The sequence below is a fragment of the Lagenorhynchus albirostris genome, chromosome 10, assembly GCF_949774975.1.
Source record: "Lagenorhynchus albirostris chromosome 10, mLagAlb1.1, whole genome shotgun sequence".
NCBI classification, from domain to species: domain Eukaryota; kingdom Metazoa; phylum Chordata; class Mammalia; order Artiodactyla; family Delphinidae; genus Lagenorhynchus; species Lagenorhynchus albirostris.
In genome coordinates, this window is record NC_083104.1 from 42230891 (window position 1) to 42257206 (window position 26316).

A 26316-nucleotide genomic window follows, 5' to 3' on the forward strand; every position below is an offset into this window, starting at 1 on the left:
GAGCGCAGGCTCAGTAGTTGTGGCACACGGGCTTAGTTGCTCCGCGGCATGTGGGATCTTCCCGGGCAGGGCTCAAACCCGTGTCCCCTGCACTAGCAGGTGGATTCTTAACCACTGGGCCACCAGGGAAGCCCTGCATTATTTCTTAATTAAGATCAATATTTTAGTTGTGGAGAAGTCTTAATCATGGGAATAGAACTTGCATCTCTCTGGCTGTGTCTTACCAAGACAAGTCAAAAGCACCATCTCTCACTGGGTGGTTCACAAGCAAATGAAAAAAAATAAGTTAATAACCAGGACTTTTCCCTCCATGGACCCAGCTGCCTGGCATGTCCAGGCTGGAAAGACAGTGGACACAGCAGCAGAGTATCAAGGACCACCGCTGTGGGGGCTTGTTGCAAATTTTCTGTTTCCAGGCTGCACGAGAGTGTTGGGTGATGGTGTGACCTGCACTTAGACTCAGCTATGTCATGAACTGACCATGACTGGGCCTGGTTCTTACTCTCCCCCACCATGTTTTCACTTCTGTGAATGGGAACAACAATGCCTGCCTTGCCCATTAATGCAGTCAACAAGTAAATATCCAGCCTTGTGCTGCATGCTAGGGAAAGCACTTGAACAGCATAGAGGCTGTCTCTGGCTTCATGGAGCTAGCATCCTGGTTGAGGAGTTGGACATTAGAATCAGGAAATAAATAATGTGTGATGAGCTTTACAATGGGGAAGTACAGAGGATTATGGGAGCCTGGAGGAAGGGCACTTGAAGCAGGTGCAGAGGGTCACAGGAGGTAGCATCTAAGTGGTCCCCAAAGGAGACTGGGAATTAATTGGACAAGGAGATATGAGAAGAGCATTCTGTACTGGGAAGAGCATGTATGGAGGAAGGACCTCAGTAAGAGAAAATGCAGAGTGTGTTAAGGAAAGTAAAAGACTTTTAGATGACTGGGCCTGGAAGGCATAGTGGGTAGAGAAAAAGAGAGCTGGAGAGAGCTGGGGCTTTAAGACAGCACGGAGCAGAGACAACTCCTGTTCCTACTACGTCTTGTTCAAATTCCTGACCCAAAGAATCCACGAGCATAATAATAAATGGTTGTTGTATGCCACAGAGTTTTGGCGTAATTTGTTATGAAGCAATGGTAACAAAGTACACATTATTTTAATGAAGTTCAGTGACATCAGAGCAATGGAAAAGTTATGCTTACAAAGCTTTGAATATCCCTCCTCTTGTGTGTTCCAAGCATCCATATTGTTGTCCCAAACGGGTGTTACTCTTAAGCTTGGTGCAGACAAGAATTTTAATCTCAAGGCATGTTTCTTTCAGAGATATCAGGGAATCTGATTTAGGCCATAGCAACTCATTAAAGTCTCCTGCTCTCTACTCGCTAACACCTAAAACTCCTAATACTTTTTCACTCTTCTGCTCCAACATAACTCTCATCCATGCTGTCTTTTCCCATCATCAGTACATTTCCAGGCAACGTGTTCCTTTTATGTTGTACAATCCTGCTACGCAAAGCAGCCTTAGGAGTTCTTGTTACAACATAATTGCCTTTCTTTTGATAATCAACCCGTATATTTTTTCTTTTAATATTTAAAGCTGGAGAACGGGAAAAAGTGACCTAAGAAGAAACAAAATCTGAATAGTCCTATATCTGTAAGACAACTGAATTTATAATTAAGAAGAAAAAAGTTCATTACAAGAACACTCCAGGCTCACTGGTGAATTTTATCAAAAATTTAAGGAAGAAACAATATGAACATCATATAACCTCTTTCAAAAAATAGAGGAGGAGGGATTTCATTTTATGAGGCTAGCTTATCTCTAATATCAAAACCTGACAAACACATTACAAAAGAAATACAGACCAATATCCCTTATGAACCTAGACACAAAAATCCTTAACCTAGACACAAAAATATTAGTAAATCGGGCTTCCCTGGTGGCGCAGTGGTTGAGAGTCCGCCTGCCGATGCAGGGGATACGGGTTCGTGCCCCGGTCTGGGAGGATCCCACATGCCGCGGAGCGGCTGGGCCCGTGAGCCATGGCCACTGAGCCTGCGCATCTGGAGCCTGTGCTCTGCAACGGGAGAGGCCACAACAGTGAGAGGCTCACGTACAGCAAAAAAACAAATAAATAAAATAAAATTAGTAAATCAAATTTAACAATGTTTAAGAGGATAACGTTTCATGACGAAGTGAGGTTTATTCCAAGAATGCAAGACTTGGGAGGGAGACGCAAGAGGGAAGAGATATGGGAACATATGTATATGTATAACTGATTCACTTTGTTATAAAGCAGAAACTAACACACCATTGTAAAGCAATTGTACCCCAATAAAGATGTTAAAAAAAAAAGAAATATATAGAATAAAAAGCTATAATCCTAAAAAAAAAAAAGAAGAATGCAAGACTTATTTTACCTTCAAAAAGTAATCAATGTATATATTAGTTATCTATTGCTGCATAAAGAAATCACTCCCAAAATGCAGCATACTAAAGAAATGAACGTTTATTATCTCACTGTTTCTGTGGGTGAGGAATCCTGGTGCTATTTAACTGGGTTTTCAGGTACAGGGTCTCTCATGAGGCTGTAGTCAAGGGGTCAGCCTGGATAGTCATCTCATCTGAAGACCTGACTGAGGGAGGATCTGCTTCATGGTGACTCATGTGGTTCTTGGCAAGATTCAGTTCCCTATGGGCTGTTGGGACTGAAGCCCTCAGTTCTCCTCTGGCTAATGGCCAGAGGCTTCCCTCTGTTCCATGCCATGTGGACCTCTCTCTCCAGAGGGTGGCTCACAACATGGCAGCTGGCTTTCCTCGGAGCAAGTGAGTGAGGGAAGTCACCCATGATGGAAGCCACAGTCTTTTTATAACCTAATTTCAAAAGTGACAAGCCACTACTTCTGCTGTATTACATTCATTGTAAGTGAGTCACTAAGTCCAGGTCATTCTCAAGTAGAGGAAATTACACAAAGGCATGAATACCAGGAGAAGGGGATTACTGGGGACCATGTGAGGGGCTGCAAACCACATTGTAGTTCAACCCATTAAAAAATCAGAATAAAGGACAGTAAATGTGATCATTTAATTTACAAAGAAAAAGTGTTTAACAAAATTCAACATCCATTCATAATAAAAATTTTCAGCAAATTATTAATTGAAGACAACTTTCTCAACCTGATAAAAGACATCTATATAAAACCTAAAGATAACATCATACTTAAATATGAAAGAGTGAGTGCTTTCCCCCTAAGAATAGGAATAAGGCAAGGACGTTCACTCTTAACACTTCTATTCACCATAGTCCTAGAGGTCTTAGCAAGTTCAATAAAGCAAGAAAAATAAATAAAAAGTAGAAATATGGGGCAGGAAGAAGTGAAACCATCTCTATTTGTAGACAATATGATTGTGTATATAGAAAATCCTAAGGAATCTTTTTAAAAATTACTAAAACTAATAGATGAGTTTAGCAAAGTCACAGAATACAATGTTAATATATAGAAAAATCAGTGTTATTTTTATACTTTCACAATTAGAATATAAAATTTTTTAAGGTACCATTTATAATAGCATCAAAAAACATACAATATTTAGGATAAATTTAATGAAAGATGATGTGCAATACCTCTGCTAAAAAACTACCAAAAATGCAGAGCAGATTAAAGATTAATGGACTAAAGGAGAAAAGTAACCACATGACCATGTTAATAGAGGCAGAAAAAGTCATTTAACAAATTTCAACTCATATTTATGATCAAAAATCTATTTTAGAAAACTAAAAAAAGGAACCCCTTAAATACAGCTGCCTAAAACATATATATTCCGTTATCTATGCCTGGATGACAAACTATCCCAAAACATAGTGGCTTAAAACCACAACAATTTCATGACTCTGTTGGTGCTGAATTTGGGCAGTGTTCAAAGCTGGGCCGTTTTTCTGGTCCATCTGTCATTGATTGAGGTCACTCACCTGCATTCCAACAGTAGGTGGGCTGGGTGGGAAGGCTTCATTCACCTCTGGCACCTCAGGTTCCTCCTCCTGGCCTCTCCCTCTCTGCGTGGCCTCTCATCAGCCAGTAATCTAGCCTGAGCTCCTTTACGGCACAGCGCAGCCTCCCAAGGGCATAGCATCACTTCCAGCACATTCCACTGGTCAGAGCAAGTCACAGGCCAGCCCAGAATCACCTGGAGGGGAAAACAAACTCAGCTCTTAATGGAAGGACATGATGAACGGAGTGGCAAGAATTGATGGTGACCATCTTTCAAAGTTACCTACCACAATGAATGGATGAAAAGATGAACAAATAAGTGAGTTATAAACTTCCTTCTGATTCTCACGCTGGTTAAAGAAATGAAGAAACTAAACCCCACACTCCTGATTCTTTTTAGCCTGTCTTTCTTTAAGCAGAGAATAAACTGGTGACAGATTTTTTATATCTTTGCTGGTCTGTATAAATTCCAGTATGGCATTAGCTTCACATAAAATGGCTGACAACTTTTAGCATCTTCCTTTAGTGTCGTTTTAGTTCCTCCTGCCCCCTCCTGCCCTCTTCTCTCATTCAGTTTCTTATTATTCTCTTCTCCCAAATTCAAACCCAGACTACAATCTCTCATTTTGGGGTGAGGAGGCTAGTTCCACTTTGCCCACCTTACAAGACCCAAAGAAATGAGACTCTAAGTAGTAAAATGTCACCAGTCTGGGGCAATTATTTTTCAGAACTGCGACCTTCCTACATGGCCGTTAAGTTTTTATGCCCCTGGCACATCCATGTCCTCCATTTGGAAGGCAAGTTCTGGTCAAATCCAATTATTATGTGGATTGCTGGGCCTTCAGACTCAGTAGTTACTCTCTGGTTTGACTCGAATCCCCTGACCATCCTTTCATGGCTCTGTACCTAAAATATAGTCGAGCTTTTATAAAAAACTTTTATAAAAGCTTTTATAAAAACCAATAAACCCAAAGGCCCATTCTGACTAACAAGTCAGGTACACACAATACAAACTGTAACAAAGGGGAGTATGGGAGAGCCAAGGCCCTTTCTTTTATATATATTAAAAGAACACAGCCGGGCTTCCCTGGTGGCGCAGTGGCTGAGAGTCCGCCTGCTGATGCAGGGGACGCAGGTTTGTGCCCCAGTCCAGGAAGATCCCACACGCCACGGAGTGGCTAGGCCCGTGAGCCATGGCCGCTGAGCCTCCGTGTCTGGAGCCTGTGCTCCGCAACAGGAGAGGCCACAACAGTGAGAAGAGGCCCGCGTACTGCAAAAAAAAAAAAAGAACACAGCCTGTTCCAGGAAGCCAGTGACTCAAAATCATTGTAGAAACCAACGCAGAATTCCTTCCATGTATAGGATTTTTCTTCCTTAAAAGGCAGTGTATAAAAGGGAACAAACTAGCAATATTTCCTGGAATTTGGAGGTCAGACAATGCCTCAATGTTTCTTTATCATGGGCATTCTGGAGAAAGTCCCTCAGTGCTGGAGGGGAGGAAGAGAACCCCCTGGGAGCCATGCTTGCCCACAGCATTTCAGCAGATACTGGATACTGCCAACACGGATTGTATATATTACTTTGAGGAGAACGTGTGTGTGTGTGTGTGTGTGTGTGTGTGTGTGTGTGTGTGTGTGTGTGTGTGTGTGTGTGTGTGTGTGTGTGTGTGTGTGTGTGTGTGTGTGTGTGTGTGTGTATGTGTGTACGTGCGTACCCTGGTGCCTATGGCTTTAATAATGACCTCATTCCTTTCTCTTTTAGAAAAGAGAAAAAATAGGTAATTTGAGAGCTCGAAGAGACATTTGAGACATACCACCTCATTAACAAATGAGTAAACAAAGGCCAGAGAAATAGAGTAACTCACCTGAGGTCACACAGCTGATTGGAACCAGGGCAAGAACACAAGGCAGGTCTCCAGTCTTCTAGCTGGAGAGTTTGTGCATCACTTAAATATAGGTGGACACTTACTAACACATCACTATGTACCTGGGTACAGGGAATTTGATCAAAATGAGCTTAAGTGTGCTGACTCTAGACGATGCTATTCGATACAGTAGCCACCGCACATGTGGCTTCTGAGCACTTGAACTGTGGCTAGAAACACTGAGCAACCAAATTTTAAATTTTATTTAACTTTAATTAATTTAAATGTGAATGCAAAAACCATTACTTGATTCAATAACTGGGAAACTTTAAGTCTATCTGGAACAACTTGAGTATGTGTATCTATATATAAATTTTATAAAACATAAAATACAGGTCAAGTATTTCCAGTGAAAATATGATGACTGAATTGAGATGTACTCTAAGTATAAAAGATATATTAGATTTCCAAGACTTAGTATAAAAAATGTAAAATATATCTAGTAATTTTTCTGTTGACATGTTGAAATAATCTTCTGGATACATTGGGTTAAATAAAATATATTAATTTCACCTACTTTTTACTTTTTAAATGTAGCTACTAAAAGATTAAAATTGCATATGTGGCTTGCGTTATGTTTCTGTTGGACCATCTAGAGTCAGACTGTCCACACTGAAATCACTGTTCCACTATATTCCCAGCTCTGTGGCCTTGGGAAGATTATTGGGTAGCTTTGAGAAGCAATTGTCTTCTCTGAAAAATGAAAGAGAGAAAGGCGTGAGGATATCTTTCCCCTTTCTTTTTCTGTTTCTGGCCCTCACTGTGTGATGACATGGTGTTTGGGGCAATGGCAGCCACTTTTAAATGATAGGGAGAAACGTGGCCAATATACAAAGTGTACAACAGCCACTTAAGAAGGGCTAGCTGAGCAAATGACATAAGTAAAATTTCCTGGCATGTGGTTGGCTTTAAGAATCCATCATTCCCTCTCTTGCTTCTTTGCCCCCACATCCCGAACACTCTTTCCCCGTGATCTCTCCTTGTCTGCTCCTGAAAAACACATCTAAGCAGATGTAATCCAGGGTAGACACATGTGTTATTTGCATATGATTTGCCAAAATTTGTGTGTAACTGGCTTCTGTCTACAGAATCGGATCTCTGGCTATTCGATTTTAATGCTGAAATTAAGATATACAGGAGGGTCATTCCCTCTGCCTCCCTCAATCTATCTTTCTACTCTTCCTTCCCAGCTGGCAGCGTTGGCCTGGTAAGTGGGGTGTCAGAGGTCTCTAAGGGATGAGGAGATGCTAGATGAGAGGGGCAATGGGCCAGGAATGGGATGCTTTGCTTTTATAACACGAGGAGCAGCATGAGTGTAAAGGGTCCCGACCAGGCTAAGGGCAAGGGTATCCTTGTGATGTGGCTGGACTCTGCTGATCTGGGCCTGGAAGTCGGTCCTCCCAAAGCTTTGAGCTGGTGGGACTTTGAGGGTAAGAAGAGATCAGGGCTGAGGGAGGTGGGGTGATATCCTACGGGGAAAACAAGAGCACATAATAGAGACTGGGAATCCAACAGGAATCGGGGCTAGAGGTGAGCAGGAGAAATGTGAATACCCCAATGCCCAGAGATGTTTCAGAGACATCAGGGTGTCTATGATAAATAGGGCAGATTTCCAAGGTGATTTTAATAAAACTTAATAAAATCCAAAATGACAAGTTGATGCCTGCACATTTAAGGATTTGGGGAGGGGCAGACTGATCTGTTAGTTACAGCGGGTCTCCCAAACTGTGGATTCCGATCTAGCTGGTGACACCTTCCTCCTAAGCACGGCACCCCACCCATCACTCTCATCCATCCCTTCTGGAGACAGCCAGCCCCTCCCATCTACTTGTCCCCCCAGGTCTACCCAGCATCTTCCATCACCCTCATTCCCTCTGGGACCACCCAGGACCTCCCTTTCCTACCACGGTTGTCTCAGGCTTCATGATCACTGTCCAAGAGTCAGGCAGAGAATCTGGGACAGGGCATGGAGTTTGGACCTGCACATTTAGGCCCACACAGCACGCATGATCTCATGCACAGACGGACACAGTTGCATTTTAGCAAGTCATACCCAGATAGCATGATGTCCTAGGTAGAGTTTGCTATTCTCCGAATAAGAAATACCATGAACTTCACACTTTGCCTCGCCAGCCTGCAAGGTGCCAGACAGATGCTTCCCTGATGCTAAAGATGGTCACCACGAGCCCAAACACTCCTATGCTTAGCTTACATTTTCTGCCTGGCATCTAGAAAATACTTCATGCAAATCAGCCCTCTCAAGGAGGCTGAAGACCCTCAGGTGACATTTTACAGCAGTTGTGCTCTAAAGCAGCTTTGAATATGAAAAGGAGAAAAAAAAAAACCTCACAAAAAGTATTTTCAGTTCCTGTGGTTAGTTCCCAAATACCAGTACTCTAAAAATTACACAAGAATCACCTTGAGAGGTGTTTAAAAATATGGATGCCAGGTTTTCAGCCCCAGGGATTTTGATTCCACATGTCTTGTGTGAGTCCCAACACCTGTGTTACTAGGATTTTGATATGCAGCCAGGGCTGAAACCCACTGACTTGGACCATCAAAGAAAGGTGATGATCTGTACTTGAGTCTGTTGCCACCCGGGTATCACTTGCAATTGGGCAAGGATCTCTGGAAACAAGGTTCCCAGGTAGGGAAGGGTTGTATCTCCATCCAAACAGTATGCAGATTTGTCAGGAGGCAACAACTTGATCTAAAGTTTCAGTAAAGGGGGTAGCTTAAGCAGGCATACCTAATCGTCCACCTATTTGAGACATAACCATTTATCTTCCTTCCTGTGGGACTTTTGATATAAGGGGAGCTTATCTGCCCACCTCGTCCCCAGCCATTTGGACATTTGATTTTTCATTAACTGTAATGAGTAAAATTAATAATGAAGCCCGTGGTGCAGGATAGTTTATGTTTCTTGTATACGAACCTTGTCGAAACAGGTACCAGGCGTTCTAAGGAAGACCTAGGATTTATGTCAAATTCCTTATTAAAGTGTAAGAGGAGAAACAAAGTCTGTACGTTTTGTGTTTTGTCTAAAACTGTGAGGCCTCCTCACTGCTGCCTGGGTTGTTACCATGCTCAGATAAGAAGGTTACCCACTCCTGCCGCTGCTCAGCCCACTTTAATTATTTTTACACTCAGTCCCCAACATCCCTTTAAACCATTCTTCTCTGCCCAGACAGACTGTTACACCTGTCTTTGCAATTATGGGAGAGATGCTTAAGTGCCTTTTCAAAATCCCTTGTTAATGATCTGGTAATTATTGTGGTGACTTTTCAATGAAGTGTGAAGTGCTCAGCTGGCTGTCGGCTAAGAGAATCCCCAGGCACCTGGAAAGAGGGACACGGGAAGGGAGAAAGCAGGGGAAACACCCAGAGCCTAGGTCTGTCCCAAAGTTACAGGGGAAGCCCCATCGGGCCAGAGAAGGGCCCTGCCTGAGGCTGGCAAGGCCACCAGGAGCTCCTGCTGGCAGATGAGAGCTCTCTGAGTCCTGGGAACAGTCTGACTATAGAACCTGGGGAAACTATATAAATGCCCGGCAAATCCCCAGCAGTACCCTAGTGGGCAATGCCACGTCCCACGGCTGGCTGCAGGGAGGAGCCACACTCCTGCACTCAGACGACAATACTGTCCTCGGTGCCCCTGCCCCAGTGGAGTACCTCCCTTCCCTTCACAATCCACATCCATTTTAAGCCATCAGGGCTGCTGTCCAGAGAGGCCCTGCAAGAGCTATCGATGCTTTTCCTCCTGTCCTTCAGATCCCAGCAGCCAGTGGGGACCAAATGTGGTCCAGCTGTGCTGGGCACTCCCCACATCTGGAAGCCCAGTATGCGACCCATCTCCACACCTGTGCTCCCCAACATCCTGCTTCCACTTGTCAGAGTAAAAGGAGCACCCCAGGGACGGAGACAGCGTGTTGGATCTCTCACCGCCTGACGACCCCTCATAACCAAAGAGGCTGCCACACGCATCAAGGCGTGCTAACCGGCCCAAGTTCTCGCAACACCCGAGCTGGCCCTTTATCCCCCTTACCCCACAAAAGGAAGACAGTCCCAATGAAGAGGAGAAGTGCCAGCCCTGAGGACACATTTGACCGTGGAATCTTAAGGAGCCAAGGACATCATCTGGTGCAGGCCCCTCGTTTTACCAATGAGACACTGGAACTGAAGAAGGTGACGCGATGTGCTCAAGATGGAAGGCTCACCAGCCAACACCAGGGCAGGACGAGAACCAGGTGCCCTGGGGCTTCCCCACCTCCCGTGGCTTTTCCGTCAGTGCCCACCATGAGTCTGGGGTGACTTCATATTTTCACGTGCTGACTTGGCCTGGCACCCCTTCCTCCACCAGCAGAGAGCTGTGTCCCTGGTCATCTCTGACATGCGCTTGGTACAGTGATGATTGAGTAGAGCTGCCAGTGAGTTGACTGGTCCCTGACCTGGCTTCTGGGGCCGGACTCCAACCTCTGCTGGCCCAGCCCTGCTCCCAACACTGCTCCCCATCCTGGCATCTTCTCTGGCCTGGATACCATGGAAGCTGCCCTGGTTAGTTGCTGGAAATCATCTTTCCAAACCATGGAAAGATCTGGATCTCTTTAGTTAAGCAAATCCAGATGATGGGCAGTCTGGGATCCCCTTCTCTGGAGAAACTGGGAAGCAGATGCCCCTGGCATAAACATTTTTATGTAACGTTTTCTATCTCCAGGAATAGTACTATAATAATATGTGACAAGATGGAGCAAACACTGTTCACAAAATTCCTCTTAGGGAGAGTATTCTATGTGTTCAAGAGAAATGCTCCAAGTGAGTGGTTCTCAAAGTGTGTCCCCAGACCAGCAGCCTCAGCATCACCTGGAAACCATCAGGGGTCTTGTTAGAGATGCAGATTCTCAGGCCCCACCCTGCATTGCTGCATCAGAACCAGTAGGGTGGGCCCTCCAGGGGATTCAGGAGCAGTTAAGGTCTGGAAAGCCAATTTTGGTGGAGATCGGGAAGCTCCAGAACATGCTCCAGTGGCAAAATCCAGGGCTCAATGGTCTTGTAAGAAGGAAGGGTCTGGTTCCCTGCATGGCTCAGGTCAGGGAGTCCCAGGATAGATTGGGAGGTAGGATCCAGGGAAGAACTGGATTGCTCTTTACAATAGAAGGGAAGGACTTCTGAGGTCCCCTGAGGAAATCTAGGGGAGAGGAGATTGAAGACAGTGAGGCTGGGTGCTATGTGGGAAAAAGGAAGAGAGAGTGAGACCCCCATAACAGGGAGTATCTCAAGATATTGTCGGTGGAATCACAAGCCTTATGCAATGTGCCCTCTCCCTAAACTGCACAAAGCATCGGTGAAGGTTATGCAAATAACCAAAGTTCTGGGGGTTCTACACTCTGGACACCATGAGAGGAGCTAAAGTCTGCATGATGGTCTCAATGCCACACTCAGCAGAAAACTCTCTGTAAAGAGAATTGTCATGGCTGCGTACTCTTTCATAAGGAGAACATTTCTCTATTTCCTAGCCATCCCCTTACTGGGGGGCATTTTGTTGGTTTCCAATTTTTCACCATCGTAAACAACATGATAAATGTCTTGGAGCTACAAACTTTCTCTTTATTCACGATTATGACCTTGGAACACAGATTCACAAATGTTGAGCGATTCGGTTCAAATGCTAATTATATAGAGAACAGAAATTTCCCCTGAGATTGAGCAGGGGAGGGAGTGGTGCTCATTTATGAATATGATTAAGGAGAGAAAAAAAGTGTCTTCTTTCTTTGAGAGAATTAGAGGGGTTCAAAGAGTACAGCTGGCATTCTGGGGGCTGTGAGAAAAGGGAGTAGAGGGGCTTCCCAGTAAGATTAAAGCAGTGCTAAAGCTGAGGGTGTTTTGAGTGATAACAAGAGGGCTGACAGATAGCTGCTGCATGTATTTGGTTGCATGTGTCAGACACGCAACTCTAGCCTGCTTCCAGTTTCACAACTGTGCTTTTAAGCTCACAATCTGGTCAGAACAGAGGCAGTGCAGGCTTCAAGTCCTGCTAGATCAAGGGTCACAAATGATAACAACAAGCCTTCCGGCATCTCTCAGAAACTGCTATTGGTTATTCCTTCCTACTGTAAACAGGCTTTCTGTGTGCAGGGAGAGGAGAAATGGGCAGGGGGTGGAGGAAGGAGTGGGCAGAGCTGCAGACAACTCCAGTATTCCTTCATTCCAGCCAGACATGCCAGAGGAAAGAGATGCCTTCTCTCCTCCAGCTTCATGTATCAAATCCCAAGGACGGTCTCTGATTGGCTGGCTTGGGTCACATGCTCCCTGGGCAAATCATTAGGGTTAGGTGGCTGGGGCACTATGATTGGCTAGGCCTGGGTCACATGTTCATCACTGAAACCAGGGTCCAGGTACTCTAACTGGTAGCACCACCAAAACCATACGGATTTAGGGAGCAGCAGATACCCAAGAGAAAGGGAGGTCCTTTCCTGAAGAAACAGGCAGACAAAACCAGATATTCACTATCTGTATTCCTTCATACCCTGGCAGCTACTGTTAGTCCATCACAATATTTCCCCCTTGAGCCAAGATTCAGCCTCAGAATCCTTCTGAACACAGCACTCAGGTAATGACTTCCAGCCAATCCAAGCTAGCCTACAAGATAAAAGTGATCTGCCATTTTGAGGCTTAAAACAAGATGCCAGATCATTGATGAACAAGAGACTAAAGTGAACTGGATTTAAGAAAGGTGTAAGCCACAGGGGTCAGTTCAGAACCCTAATGGATCCCCTCTGGGAGATGCCTGCTCAGGGGACTGTAGGTGACCGCAGGTATCAGTCTCTGTGACAGTGAGATGGTTGGGCCCTGGTGGAGCATGGGACATTGTGAGACTGTCTGCCTATGGGAAGCCAAATGTGTTTCCTTTCCATTACTGTCACTGAAAAGCGAGTCGCAAGTGGGCAGTGTGGGAAATCTCTGAGCTTCACTCATTAGATTTCCACAGGAGTTTGGCTTTAAGAGAAATCTGATCCCTCCCACCTGTGTGCTCCATTGCTTAGTCAGCAGCCAGCCAGAGAGGGCGATACATGCTGGGCTAGGGTGGACAGGGCTGGAACCACAGGCCCAGTTCCAGGGTGGCACTGGGTTCTTCCATGGAGGGGCTCACAGCTCACATCTCCAAAGTGCACAGGGCAAAGCAAACTGAGGCACCATCAAAATGAAGACTGCCATTGACGGGGACAGCCTGGATGGTGAGGACAGGGCACAGCCAGCTCTGGGTGACCCTGGTACATAGCTTCAAGCAGGCAGTCACCTGGGGATTCTCATACCATGCAAAGGACTGCAGGAGTTTGGCCAACAGCCCGGGTACCAGGAAGAAGCATGACCTGATGGCCCCAGTGGCCTCACTTGGACAGTGGGCTCCAAGTTCCTGCCTATTCCCATGGACTCCTTCAGGACTTAAGGGTGGGGTTGGTTCAGCCTGGGCTTCCACTCACATCAGGGTCTCCTGGGGCCTGACCCAGGTTCTTAGCAGAGCTGGAAGGAGAAAGGCTTCAATGCATCAGAATGGAAGCTTGCCAAGTGTGCTGACACTTTCAGCCCACGCAGTCAATCCTCCATCGTGTAAATAGAGTTAGTGTGATTCTGGCAATTATAAAGCCCATTATTTTCCTCTTCTTCTCTAAGTAAATTAGAAAGGCTCTTTGCTCTCACTTTGCAACTGGACCTCATTTTTAAAGTGCAGCTGTAAGAGCACTGCAACAGACTGTACTTAGAGAGGTGCCATGTTTGATGGCCAGTTGGCCATGGGTTTTGGCTTCCAGCCCTGGTTTTGCTGCCAACCAGACTGTGATCTTTGGTGAGGCCAGCAGCCATCTTTGGGCCTTGGTTTCCCCATTTATAAAACGAGGAGCTTGGACTAGGTGGCCTCTGCGATCCCTTCCAACTCTCATGGCCACAGGAATCCAAGTGTGCTTGATTACTAGGGATGGCTCCGGGTAGACAGGAATGTACACTAGCTTCTTTTAAGCCAGGAGCCATCCCTCTTTCTTTATTTTCCACATACAATGATGAACCCCTGCAGGTGCAAATACATCCATTTCCACAGCAGTGTAAGGAGAGAGGAAGAGCTGCGTGCCCATGTTTCTGGAACCCAAAGTGCTAGCCACTCTCACTGAATGCTGTTTTGCAATAAGAACCCCATTTAACCCTTAGAAGAGAGCAGCTCTTAGGCCCATTTCACAGACAAGAAAACCGAGACACAGTAAAGTACTGCATCCAGTCTAGGTCTGCCCAGCTCCAAAGGCCATGTTCATAGTCACAACTCTCTCAAATCTCCAAATCTGGGGACTTTAGTAGAGAAAGAATGGGTAGACCAAGAGGCCAACTCAACACGAAGGCAATGCCAGGCAGGACCCCTGAGTGACAGGACATGCCCAGGCATGTGGCAGATGTCCCCTTGAATGTGGGGCCAGTAGATCCAGCAGGAAGGGGGCGCAGTGAGAAGGCATGAAAGACTTTGACAAATGTGTTCCAATGTTCCTGGCTCCCTCCAAATGGGCTCTTGCTTCCTCCGTCTCCTCCCTACCTCTGGAAACGGAACACCAACGATTTCACTTGAAGGGAGTGTTTGGTGCTGTTTTGAAGCAGCATGAAGTAAATTTTTATGACGCTGGTTACTGCTTGATGGGGAACATTTCAGCTGCCTTGGCTCTGATGACCCAGCTCTGTCTCCCATATTTGCCATACTGAAACTCTCAGAATTTACATTTATAAATGTTAAATGACATTTTAATTTTTTATAAGGTGGATACAAGAACAACAAAATAGGGCTTCCCCGGTGGCGCAGTGGTTGAGAGTCTGCCTGCTGATGCAGGGGACACGGGTTCGTGCCCCGGTTTGGGAAGATCCCACATGCTGCGGAGCAGCTGGGCCCGTGAGCCATGGCCACTGAGCCTGCGCGTCGCGTGTCCGGAGCCTGTGCTCCGCAACGGGAGAGGCCACAACAGTGAGAGGGCCGCATACCGCAAAAAAAAAAAAAGAACAACAAAATATCATTTGCTTTAAGGGTTGCCTTTCCAAAAGAAATTACTTTAAGCAACACCAAAGTTTTAGAAATGCACATCACCATATTACCAAAAAAAAAAAAAGTTTTTAAAAGATAGTTTCAGTTAGTTTGCCTGACAGATGCTCACCCTGGAAATAAGTGTTTAATGGCAGTTTTTCACAGAAACTATTCTGCTATCCCCATCAATGGGGTTTAGTCAATACCTCTTGAATATTTCGCCAAGTAACTTGTGAATACATTATCTTAGAATCCATCAACGACATACCTGAAAGCTCTCAGGTATCTCAGGAGCTCCAGGCTGGATGTCTGCGCAGCTGAGCAGTCCCTGCTGAATCCCAGGTTCCTGACCAGCACTTACTGAGTACCAGGAGCCCTGATGGCCCTAGAGGCAGAGCAACAGGCATGGGGAATCCAGGGCTCCATCCATAAGGATGCACCAGATTGGGAAAACATCCTCCAGAATTTCAGTATTGATGGAATTTATGAACTGGGACTGAGTGTAGGCTAGATATAATTGGAATGCTGAAGAGATGCAGATGACCCATCCTTTGCCAACTGCCCAGACATCTGCACCTGCTTCCTCATCATTAAAACAGGACAATAACCTCCAACTCACAAGGCTGTCGGTGATGGCAGAGACCATTTAGCAGGGCTGTGATTAAGAACACCGTTGTCAGATGAGGTTTGGATTTTGGTTCCACCACTGTGATTCTGCATAAGTGACTTAATCCCTCGAGGCTCCGTTTACCTCATCTGTAAAATGGTCACAGTAATCTCTTTCTCAGGAGACTACGGTGGGGATGCATTTCAAGTGGTTGACACAGTGCCTGGAGCACAGTAAGTGTCTGTCAAGGGACAGTTATCATCTGGTGAAGGTACCAATGCTAGGCCAAACCCAAAAGAGGGTCTCACTTGGCAGGATTTCTCTCCCCTTCAAATTATTTCACATATGTTATCACCTGGGCACCATTTTCTTCCTCACAGTTCTCTCTTAGATACTCTCCATCTTCCTATAACAGCACAAGCTTCTTATTGCCTCAAAAAGTCTTTGCTGAAATCTTACCAGAAGCCCAGCATGATGTCTGGGTCTCTGGATAGAAAAGAAATACCAGCAGTGGCCCTGCCCACCATGCACAGAGGATATCCACAAGCAAACAATGAATGCACCAGACTGAATTGTCTTAGTAACAGCTTGAGCTGGCCACAGCAGCCTTGTCCCAAGGCAGCCCACGATTAATTGCCAAATGAATTGTGTGGGCTATAATTGCTGCCAGAAGTACGCGGAGGGAAATCTCCCTTCTGACCACAGTGATCAGGAAGAATAAACATCCACACCCTGGAGATCTGGCTGAGCCACCCGGTGAGGTCACGAAGCAGCCTGGAAGCAGAGGGCACAGGACTGGTCAGGCTCTAATCACCTGAACACTGGGGGCCCCCAGCCCTCCCCCAGTGCCTGGTACAAAGGCCCAGCTCTTCAGCTGCTCCTGCAGTCAAGTTTCCCATCTGAGGAATGGGATTTCACAGGGAGACTGGAATGAAAAGAATTCTTCCCCTATTTCCTAGTGCCCGCCCCCCCCCCCCCCCCCGCCCCGTCAAAACACATGCCAACCCAACTACCACAGCCTTCACCAGTGACTCTGGTATAGCTGAACCACTGGTTTCTAAGCCCCTCTTTCCTCTGTCCTATTTTTACGATTCTTTTGTGGTTCTTGCTTACTTCTCAGTCTACAGCGTGTGGTAATCATATCTAACAAATTACTGTACCTGTGGCACTCTGAGGTCGTTAGATGAAAGGAATTCAAATAACCCAGGGAGATCTTTTTGTTAATTATAACTTCAGTAGGCAGCATAAGGAAAAATTAGCTAACACCGGGGGAAGGACACAGGAAATGAAAAGAATGAAACAACTGGGCATCATTAGTAATTATTTTCTTTGAAGTCCTCATGATTGTTTTCTAACAATACGGTCCATGTAGAAGAACTTGCTATTTGTATTTTATAGACAAAACAGAGATTTATCAAAGTCTTCCATTCGTTTGATAAAAATGATAGGACTTGAGGAGATGGAAGGAGTCTCGTTTGCCTTTCTTCCTTAGATAGAAGGGAAGTCTGGGCTCATCTGGGATGTTCTTCCTAGTCATTCAGCTTGCCCTGACTCATGTCCCTCAGTGCTGCTGGGTGTCAGGGTTTGCGAGATCAATTCAGTCTTCCAGGCCAAACTCTGCCCCGGCAGGTGGTTCCCCATGGGACCTGGCTCCTCCACCAGTCCCGGGCAGGGCAGGGCCAGGTGGGCGGCTCCAGGCCTGCAGGCTGGTAGGGGCTACGTGAGTCTTGTTGCTGTGGAACTGGCGTGGCTCTGTCCATCTCAATTCCCTGACCGCTCCCCGACATCCTGCCTGCTGGGTTGGCCCAGTCTATTAAATTCACTCACTCATTCATCAGCTAGTCATTGAACCCCTACTATATGCCACGCACTGTTCCATTGAACAAAACAGATAAAGCCCTGCTTTGAGGCAGCAAGCATTCCAAAGAAGGGATAGACATTAAACAAAGAAGAAAAACCTACGGTGTGACGGCTGAAGATAAGTACCAGGAAGACACGGAACCATGCACAAGAGGATGGAGAGGGATGGGGATGCTGGGAATGGGTGCTGTTTTACAGGACTGGTCCGGAAAGGCCTCTCTGGGGAAGCTGACATCTTAACAGAGATCTGTGGGAAGGGAGGGAGCAAGCAAGATAGCTATCAGAAAGAATGGCATCCTAGGCAGAGGAAACAGCATGGGCAAAGGCTCTGCGTCTGCATTTGCTTGCTGTGTTCCAGGAATAGCAAGGAAGGCAGTATGCCTGGAACAGAGCCGGTGAGGGAAAGGGAAAGTGGTAGGAGATGGATCAGAGAAGGGACCAGGAGCCAGACAACTTAACCAGGTCTCCGCCTGTAGCTTGGGCAGAATTCTTAACCAGCAGGCCAACTCACTCAGTCAGCAACTGCATGTTGAGTGCCCTATGCTCCTGGCTGGACCCCAGATCCCCTCTGGGCTGAAGGGAAGAACACAAAGTGATAATGGCTGTAAAAGGTAGTGGGACTTCAATTTCCTTTTTTTTTTTTAAGTATTAGTTGCACATTTAGAGAATACGAAGATTGCAGAAAAGAGCAGAGAAATAAAGAATCAGGTAGCCGGGATTCTAATGGTTTCCTCCACTGTTTTCCAATCTTTGTCTAATGCTGTTATAATATGTTGGTTATATATATATCTTTAAAAAGAAACTCGACCAAAAGTTTTTATCAAAATGAAATTAGAATTACACCATATATTCTTTTAACTTATGCACAGACTTTGGTACCCAACCTCAGTAAGACAAGACACAACTAGTTCTTTGAAAAGCACAAACTTTCGAGTCAGTGGAGACTGGACTGATATTCCGGTTTTGCCACCAGTTGCTGTGGGGCCTCAGGTGGGTTACTCACGCTCTTTGAGCCTCAGTCTTTTCACTGTAAAATAGGTATCACATCCATAGGATTGTTGAAAAGAGTAGAGATGATGTGTGTAAAACACCTGGCATGTGGAAAGTACTAAATAAATGGTGGCTGGTCAGAGCTATTAGCAAACAGGCAAATTTGTCCAATCAACAAACACAGCCTCTCCCCTGTGCTCAAGTGCTTCTGCCATTGCTGGTAACACAGAAGTAAACAAGACCGAAAACAACGTAATTTTATCTTATCTTCCCAAATTCCAATTGCCCCTAAAGACAGCAAATCAATCTAGAACTGTGTGGTTGTCCCTCTGAACGAGGGTAAGGTTTTGGAGTCCTACACGTGCTGGAAAAGTGGGCAGAATTCAGGTTCCTAGGACGCAGGGCAATGGTGGCACAGCCTTGCAGCTAACTATTTGGCTCCCCAAGTGGCTCTGTGTCTTCTTCCTTTGCTGCTGCCTCCCTGCTGCTCAGACAAAGCCAGCAAGCTCCCACCTCTGGCTGAAACCCTGGAGAGCATCACCTACTGTCAAAGACAGTGGACTCAAAACCCACCCCTTGAAGACTGGGCCTCTCTCAGCCCTGAAGATTACCTGAGGCCCTTGTTCTTGGGCTGTTCACCAGCCACATGGCTCAGACTAAAACCGCTCTGCCGTATCAGACAATAAATTCTGTTCCTGGCATGCAAGTCTAAAAGGAAAACTAACTTTTAATAAAAGCACGAAAATTCACATTGTTCTCTCTGGTAGCTTGCTTCCCAGCAGAAAAGTGACGAAAGCTTAAACAAAAGGGAGTCCCATCCCCTCAAGGAAATTCATCATTTCTGTAGAAACCAAGGGTCATTCCAGACAGCCAGCTCGGGCTAGACTGATAGGAACTACATCTCATCAGCCAACGCATGAGCACCTCTGTGAACAGATGGACAGACACTGGGTTGAGTGCACTGATCACAGCAACCCCGCAAGGCAGGTACCACTGACCCCACTGTTCAGATTGGGAAGCCAAGGCCAAGTCAGAATAATAACTTGCCCAAGTGGAAAGAAGGCAGGTAGGTTTGCGACCTATATTTTGGAGCTGTTTTTACATCTTCCTCAACCTGGTTTGACTTATTGTTAGAAACAATGGATAACTCTGCCAGAAATGTAATCAGCCACCAAGCCTAGCGATGTAGCTCTGTTCAGGAAATGGAGCTGGTTTAGACGGAGTGCCATTTCGGTGATGGCCTGTTTCTGCTCTCTCCACCCCTTCCCTCTCAGACTCAGGAATAGCTGGTGCTCACGCAGCACACTGGCTTCAAACCACAGGGGTATTCTCTTGGAGCAGCATCAGTGAATTTTTCTTACCAAGTGTAAAAGGCCAAACTGCTAGGAAAGTGTTTTTTAAAATATAAATCTGATCTTGGCACGTTATTCTTGACAGGCCTTCCTCCACTTAATATCCTAACGGAGATGAATCTTCCCTTGAACAGACTCTACATACAAATCTTTCATAAATACGTGCTCATTGGACTTGCCAGACAGGGCCTTGCACATGAGGAGCTGTTTCCTGGGAATGAAAGTCCCTATCAGGAAACCCCAGAGCTGCAAGGTTATGGGGCTCACATTCTCACCCGACCCTCTCCACCCCAACTCCATAGAGTTCTTGGAATTTTGGGGTTTGCTTGCTGTGAGAATACCAAGTGGATGTATTGTGTTGGAGGTACATTAAAAACCCGCCAAACTCTCCGGACCTAAGAGTCACTCGTGGCCAGGAGTTCTGGTTCTGGCTCTTGGGGTGGCCTGGGGAAGTCTTTCCCCCTCTCTCCGCCTCAGTTTTACCTTCTGTAAAAGGAGCGAGGTCCAGGTGAGCACTAAGGTGAGACATCTCAGGCCCGCCTCAGGCGTGACAAAAGTCTCCCTCCGAGGACGCCATTCCCTCAAAGTGCCTTCGCCGCTTGGAGTTGGACTCCGGCGGTGTGGCGGGGCCGCCAGGGCGCGTCCGCAAGCTTCGCGAACCGGGCCAAGCCACCCCACCCCAAACTATCGGAAAACAGCCACAGAAGCGACCGTCCGGGCCCACGCGCAGGCCTCGGAGTCCCACCCCCGCAAGCTGCCTACACCCCTCCCGGCCCGCCCGACTACGCCCCCGCTCCCGCCGCGGCGCGTGCAACCCCGCCCTCCCCGGAGTCTCCGAGCCTAGCGGGCGGAGGGCGGGGCGGGATGGGGCGAGGCGCGCGGGAGGCGGAGCCGAGTCGGGGAATCCTGCTCCCGGCGAGCGCAGGGCCCAGCAGAGCCGCCTGGCTGTCCGAGGGCTCCCGCGTCGGGGGCGGCGGGGAACCCCAGACACCGCCGGGCCGGGAAGGAGCCACGCGCCAAGCGAGCCGCCGCCACCGCCTCCGCGCCGCCCCCGTGGGCTGAGGGGGGCCCGACGCGTCTTCACTCCGCCCGCCGCCAGTCCCCGCGGTCCCGCCGTCCGCTCGCCGGCTCGTCTCCCGCGCGCCATGCAGCCACCGCCTGCCCTGCGCGCGTAGGCGCCCGCCACAGGCCATGCTGCCCCTGCTCGCCGCGCTGCTGGCCGCCGCCTGCCCGCTGCCACCCGCCCGCGGCGGGGCCGCGGACGCGCCGGGCCTCCTCGGGGCGCCCCTCAACGCCTCGGTCAACGCGTCGTCTGCGGACGAGCCTGCCGCCCCGCGGCTGCTGGCCTCGGCTGCGCCCGGGGCCCCCGAGCGCCCCGGCCCGGAGGAGGAGGCGGCGGCGCCGTGCAACATCAGCGTGCAGCGACAGATGCTGAGCTCGCTGCTCGTGCGTTGGGGCCGCCCGCGGGGCTTCCAGTGCGACCTGCTCCTCTTCTCCACCAACGCGCATGGCCGCGCCTTCTTCGCCGCCGCCTTCCACCGAGTCGGGCCGCCGCTACTTATCGAGCACCTAGGGCTGGCGGCGGGCGGCGCGCAGCAGGACCTGCGCCTCTGCGTGGGCTGCGGCTGGGTGCGCGGCCGCCGCCCCGGCCGCCTCCGGCCCGCCGGCGCCACCGCCGGGACGCCCACCGCGCTGCCCGCCTACCCCGCGGCCGAGCCCCCCGGGCCGCTGTGGCTGCAGGGAGAGCCGCTGCATTTCTGCTGCCTGGACTTCAGCCTGGAGGAGCTGCAGGGCGAGCCGGGCTGGCGGCTGAACCGCAAGCCCATCGAGTCCACGCTGGTGGCCTGCTTCATGACCCTGGTCATCGTCGTGTGGAGCGTGGCCGCCCTCATCTGGCCGGTGCCCATCATCGCCGGCTTCCTGCCCAACGGCATGGAGCAGCGCCGGACCACCGCCAGCGCCGCCGCCGCCGCCCCCGCCGCCGTACCCGCTGGGACCACCGCCGCCGCCGCCGCAGCCGCCGCCGCCGCCGCAGCAGCCGCGGCCGTCACCTCGGGGGCGGCGACCAAGTGACCCGCCCCACTCCTCCCCTTGTCCTCCCTATGTCCGCGCTCTCGGTGCCTTTCCCGCCGGGAGACTCGGCCGGTGTGCTTCGTGCAGTAGTGACCGTTAGTTCTTCCGGGGAGGGGTCCGCGGAAGAGGCCCCAGCGTGTGGGAAAAGCCAAGTTTGTGCCGCGCTTCTGGCTCCGAAAAGCAGATGCAAGCCCTTGCCCTGCAGGGTGAGATCCGCAGCTTGGAAGACGGAGAGGAGGGAAATGGGGCCCTTTCCCCTCTTTGCGTCCCCCTGCCCTCCTTCCTCCCCGCACCCACGTGCCCTATATCCATGGCAGAAAATGACCAAATCCTGTGTATTTGTTTTATATATTTAATAACTGTTTTAAATGAAAGTTTTAGTAAAAAAATCAAATTGCTATTGCTGTAGTAAGGGAAGCTCTTTGTATCTGAACATAGTAATTGAAGTTTGTTGTTTTTTAATTTATTTAAAAGGGGGAGGAGGCATGGGAATGATTTAACACTGATATATTGTTACCGCTGAAAATGAACTTTATTAACCTTTTTCCAAGTCGATCTATCCAGTGACGTGGCCAGATGGGCATTTCTTCTTGTACTTCTGTGTTTTTTTGGCTTTTAATACATTTTCCTCCAGAGATGCGTATGTGTCTTTATTTGATTCGGAAAAGGAATCCAAGAATTACAACATAATCCCCTGAAACGTGAGTAAGGGAATCTTCAGAAAGTGAGAGAAGGGCTAACTCTGTCTCCCTTACCTGTCTGGGAGAGGCGGGAGATGGAAACCATACTACTGACCCTAATGGCAGTGTTTTTGCCTCTCACCACGCGGCCACCCCCACCCCTCAGCCTCACTGACACCCGTCAGTCACGGCGGCATACAGGGTTTTATGTGATTTATCTTTTTACGCATTTCCCTCAGGCCCTGCAAAACACCAAGTTAAGTGCCAAAACGGTGAAATCGGTAGTTCCTCTGAGCCAGGTGTCTTTCATGAAAATGACTCATTTTAAAAGGCATGTAGACTTCCTTTTCATATGTGTAACCTTTAGTATACGAACACATTTCAAAAGCTGGTTTTAAAGCCTGAGCTATTTTGGCATTAAGATTTTTTCAAGGTAAACTCTTACAGACTAATTAACACCTTAAAAAAAATTTAAGCTACTTTCTCTTGTTCCATCTCCTCCCCATCCCCACTTTTGAGTGAATACTTGATAACTGTTCTAGAGCATACTGTTCTAGTGAATACTAGGTATCGTTCTTGATAGTTCTCAAAGTGGTGTCCCTGGAACAGCAACATCAGTAACACCCGGGAACTTGTTAGAGATGCAGAACTGGGGCCCTGCCCAGGACCTACAGATGCAGAAACTCTGGGGTGGGGCCCAGCAATCTGCTTTAACAAGCCCTGTGACAAATTCTGATGGGATTCAAATTTGAGAACCACTGTGTACTAGTGGAAGAGAACCTTCAAAGTATGTAGCCTCCTTTTATCTCAAGATGTCTCTATTATATCAAAGAAATGGGACCCTTTTTTCACAGGAATCTGTCTGGAGGAGAGTCTGGGTCATTGCCCTGTAGCTTCAGTTGTTCCTGTCTCTTAGGGGTCCAGGATATCTCTAGCAGCAGCCAGCCTCTTAAGAGAGGAAAGCATGAGGGTGGCAGTCTTCCTCTATCTCCTGATCCAGGCATTGGAGAAGTTCAGTATAATGCAAATCCGCTAGCCTCATGCGTCACTGTAAACCTTCTTATACCCCAAAGCAAGGTAGGTTGTGAACTGCTCTTTTCTCTAACCCTGTGGTAACTAGCAGGGGAAAATCAATAACTTTCCTAACCTTGGTCAATTTTAATATAGTCATAGCATTTGTAATTCTGGAAGGCATATTAAGAATTCCTAGGACAACACACACACACACACACACACACACACACACACACACACACACACACACACACACACACACACACACACAGTCACCCTGATTTTTCCAAGATGAAAATTGAGGCTCAGGTTCAGCATTTTGCCTACAATCACACAGCTACACAAAAAAGCAGAGCTGAAACCAAACCTGGGTCTTCTGCCTCCCTGACTCTTATTTTTTCATCACCAGAAACTGCCCTTTCTAGGTGAATTAGGAGCTAGCCACTCAGAGTCTGATCCTCTGTTGACCCACCCCTGTCACTGTCAGATTCTGTGTAGTCACAAATGCAAAGGAGCCGGAGAGCATCAATTTTTTAAATGAGACACTCAGGCACTTGATAAAACTTTCTATGTATTTTTACACACACACACACCTAAAACGTATTTAGATCTATCGATCAATCGTGCTACACACACACACACACACACACACACACACACGTTGGATGATCGGTTAGTTCACTATGCTGACTTTGGCTGCTTTCTAAGAGCCAGAGCTCTAAGCAGGAGACTGCAAAGTGAGGATGGAGCCTGTGTCCTGTTGGTCTCTCTAAGTTGGAACCATCCACTGGGTAAAGGAAGTAAGATGCTGGCAGGCTCAGCTTCAGGGTCTGTGCTCCTAGTCAGTTTGATTTGCATCATCTCAGTAGTGAAACACTTCCAAAAATGCAGCTTACTAAAGTACTAAATCAGTACTTCTTTGACGGGACAGGAAGTGTGCCACTGTAGCCTGTGTGCACCTACGTGTGCAATTCCCAGATTACAGTTCATTCTTTAAGTCTCCTGAGTGATGGAGGTCATCAGCCTGGTGGCCATTCCAATGTTTGGGTAGAGTGGGTCCCAAAAGAACTCAACTGGGGAGATTTAGACAAAAATACACTCTGGATCTCCATGACCTAGGAGTCATCAAGGCAGAAGGATGGAAGGAGTTAAAATGAAAGAAAGGGGGCTTCCCTGGTGGCGCAGTGATTGAGAGTCCACCTGCTGATGCAGGGGACACGGGTTCGTGCACCGGTCTGGGAAGATCCCACATGCCACAGAGCGGCTGGGCCTGTGAGCCACGGCCGCTTAGCCTGCGTGTCCGGAGCCTGTGCTCCGCAACGGGAGAGGCCACAACAGTGAGAGGCCCGCATACCAAAAAAAAAAAAAAGGAAAGAAAGGAATGGAGAGAAGGTCAGAGCAGGCGTCCCCTCACCTGGCCTAGCCCCTCCCCCACCGCACAGAAATGACTCGTTCATTGACAACAGGGGCAAGAAGAGGGCTGGTCTTCACTGTTCCAATTCTCTCCTTTCACTGGGGAAGAATCATCCATTTCTCAGCTAGGTTAAAAGGTTTAAAGCTACAAGGATTGGGAGAGTTAAGAGCAATATAAAGACACTGAGTGCATGGCTGAGCCTTTCCCTGGGAACACTGGGAGAAAAAGTCACTAAGAGAGGATGAGGATGACAGAGGGCAATGACCCAGACCCACCCAGGTCGCTGTGGTCTGGCTGCTATGCTGTACACCTCTCACCTCATCCTGGGTGCTCCACAGCGCCTGTTCGGGTCATCAGCGTCCCGTCTCCTGTCTGGTCTCCTGCTGTAGACCTTCTGTTGCCCCCAGCCCCCAAACCAGGGCAGTCTCTCCTTCAGACAACGCCTTTGCTTTGCATCTCCTGGGACATCTCTCCCAGTGCAACACTTGGCTCCTTCTGGGCTGGGAGTGCCAAACCACTTAAGCACGTGGGGACTGCCTGGGAACAAACCGGAAACCGGAACTCAGGTATTTACCAGATACCACCTACCACTCTCTCTGGCTCTTCCCTTCTGGGTCTTTGGTTTTAGTGCAAAACTGTGCTGTGCAGTGTGCTCACACTAGGCATCAGCAGACCCCGAGGTCCCCCAGCTCCTCCTTGCCAACTCTTGGTTCTCTGGGGTTCTTGTTCTCTAGATCTTCACCTTCCCTGGGTCTTACCCTAAGGACAAGCATTCCTAGCAGTCTCCAGCTCTCAGAAATCTTCAAGAACCTCCCTCTTCTCTGGGCCTGCAACCTCCCATCAGCTCTGAGTAATTTCTTAAATTACTTTCTTAAATCGCGTAAAAATACGCGATTTTTCCTAATGCCCCACCTGGCAGCTCCATCACTGGTCAGCTCCTGCTGTTCTCTCCAAAGCCAGGGTCTCTGCTACCAGCAGGCCCCTTACCATTCACAGCCCTCTGCTTTTCCTCTACCTTCTTCCTGAGAAGCTGCCATCTCTCCCTCCTCACCTCCAGCTACCAGGATCGCACAGTCTGGCAGCCCAGCCTTGGCATCCCCCACACAGGTGCTGAGGCGTGGTAATTTCTGCCATGCCCTGGGAAAGGCCAGGGTCCAAGCATATTTTGAGGATGATGGGGATTTACTGTGGTTCTCTGAGGGCTGGTAGCATGGCTGCTGCTCACCCAGGACAATTAAAGGCCTCTCTCCTCCCTCACGCTGAGCATTTTCCTGGTGTTCTTACTGCCTGAGTATTCCCAGAACTGTCTCCTTAAAGTACCGGGGTGAGTTAGTGTGCCTCTGAGGACCCATTATTTTTTGTGCTTTCACA

At 48.1% G+C, this 26316-nt stretch overlaps 2 protein-coding genes across 3 annotated transcripts in view; one reads left to right on the forward strand and one right to left on the reverse strand.

Annotated features, from left to right (window-relative positions):
* The window catches only part of LARS2 (leucyl-tRNA synthetase 2, mitochondrial), a 271915-nt gene extending 251413 nt beyond the window's left edge, over window positions 1-20502 (reverse strand). For both annotated transcript variants that reach the window (XM_060162179.1, XM_060162177.1), the window contains exons 1-2: window positions 20248-20502; window positions 3971-4185 (exon numbers count right to left, since the gene is read on the reverse strand). The gene's annotated coding sequence lies outside the window, so the exon portion shown is untranslated. The remainder of the gene's footprint in view (window positions 1-3970; window positions 4186-20247) is intronic.
* Window positions 20503-20657: 155 nt separating this feature from the next.
* On the forward strand, window positions 20658-22376 carry TMEM158 (transmembrane protein 158). Its single transcript, XM_060164050.1, has one exon. It carries the CDS (start codon window positions 20956-20958, stop codon window positions 21835-21837), a length of 882 nt encoding a protein of 293 aa, XP_060020033.1. The 5' UTR covers window positions 20658-20955; the 3' UTR covers window positions 21838-22376.
* Window positions 22377-26316: the final 3940 nt, after the last annotated feature.

Bases quoted from the DNA above. Each gene is read 5' to 3' on its own strand.
- TMEM158 (XM_060164050.1), top strand. From the start codon at position 20,956: ATGCTGCCCCTGCTCGCCGCGCTGCTGGCCGCCGCCTGCCCGCTGCCA.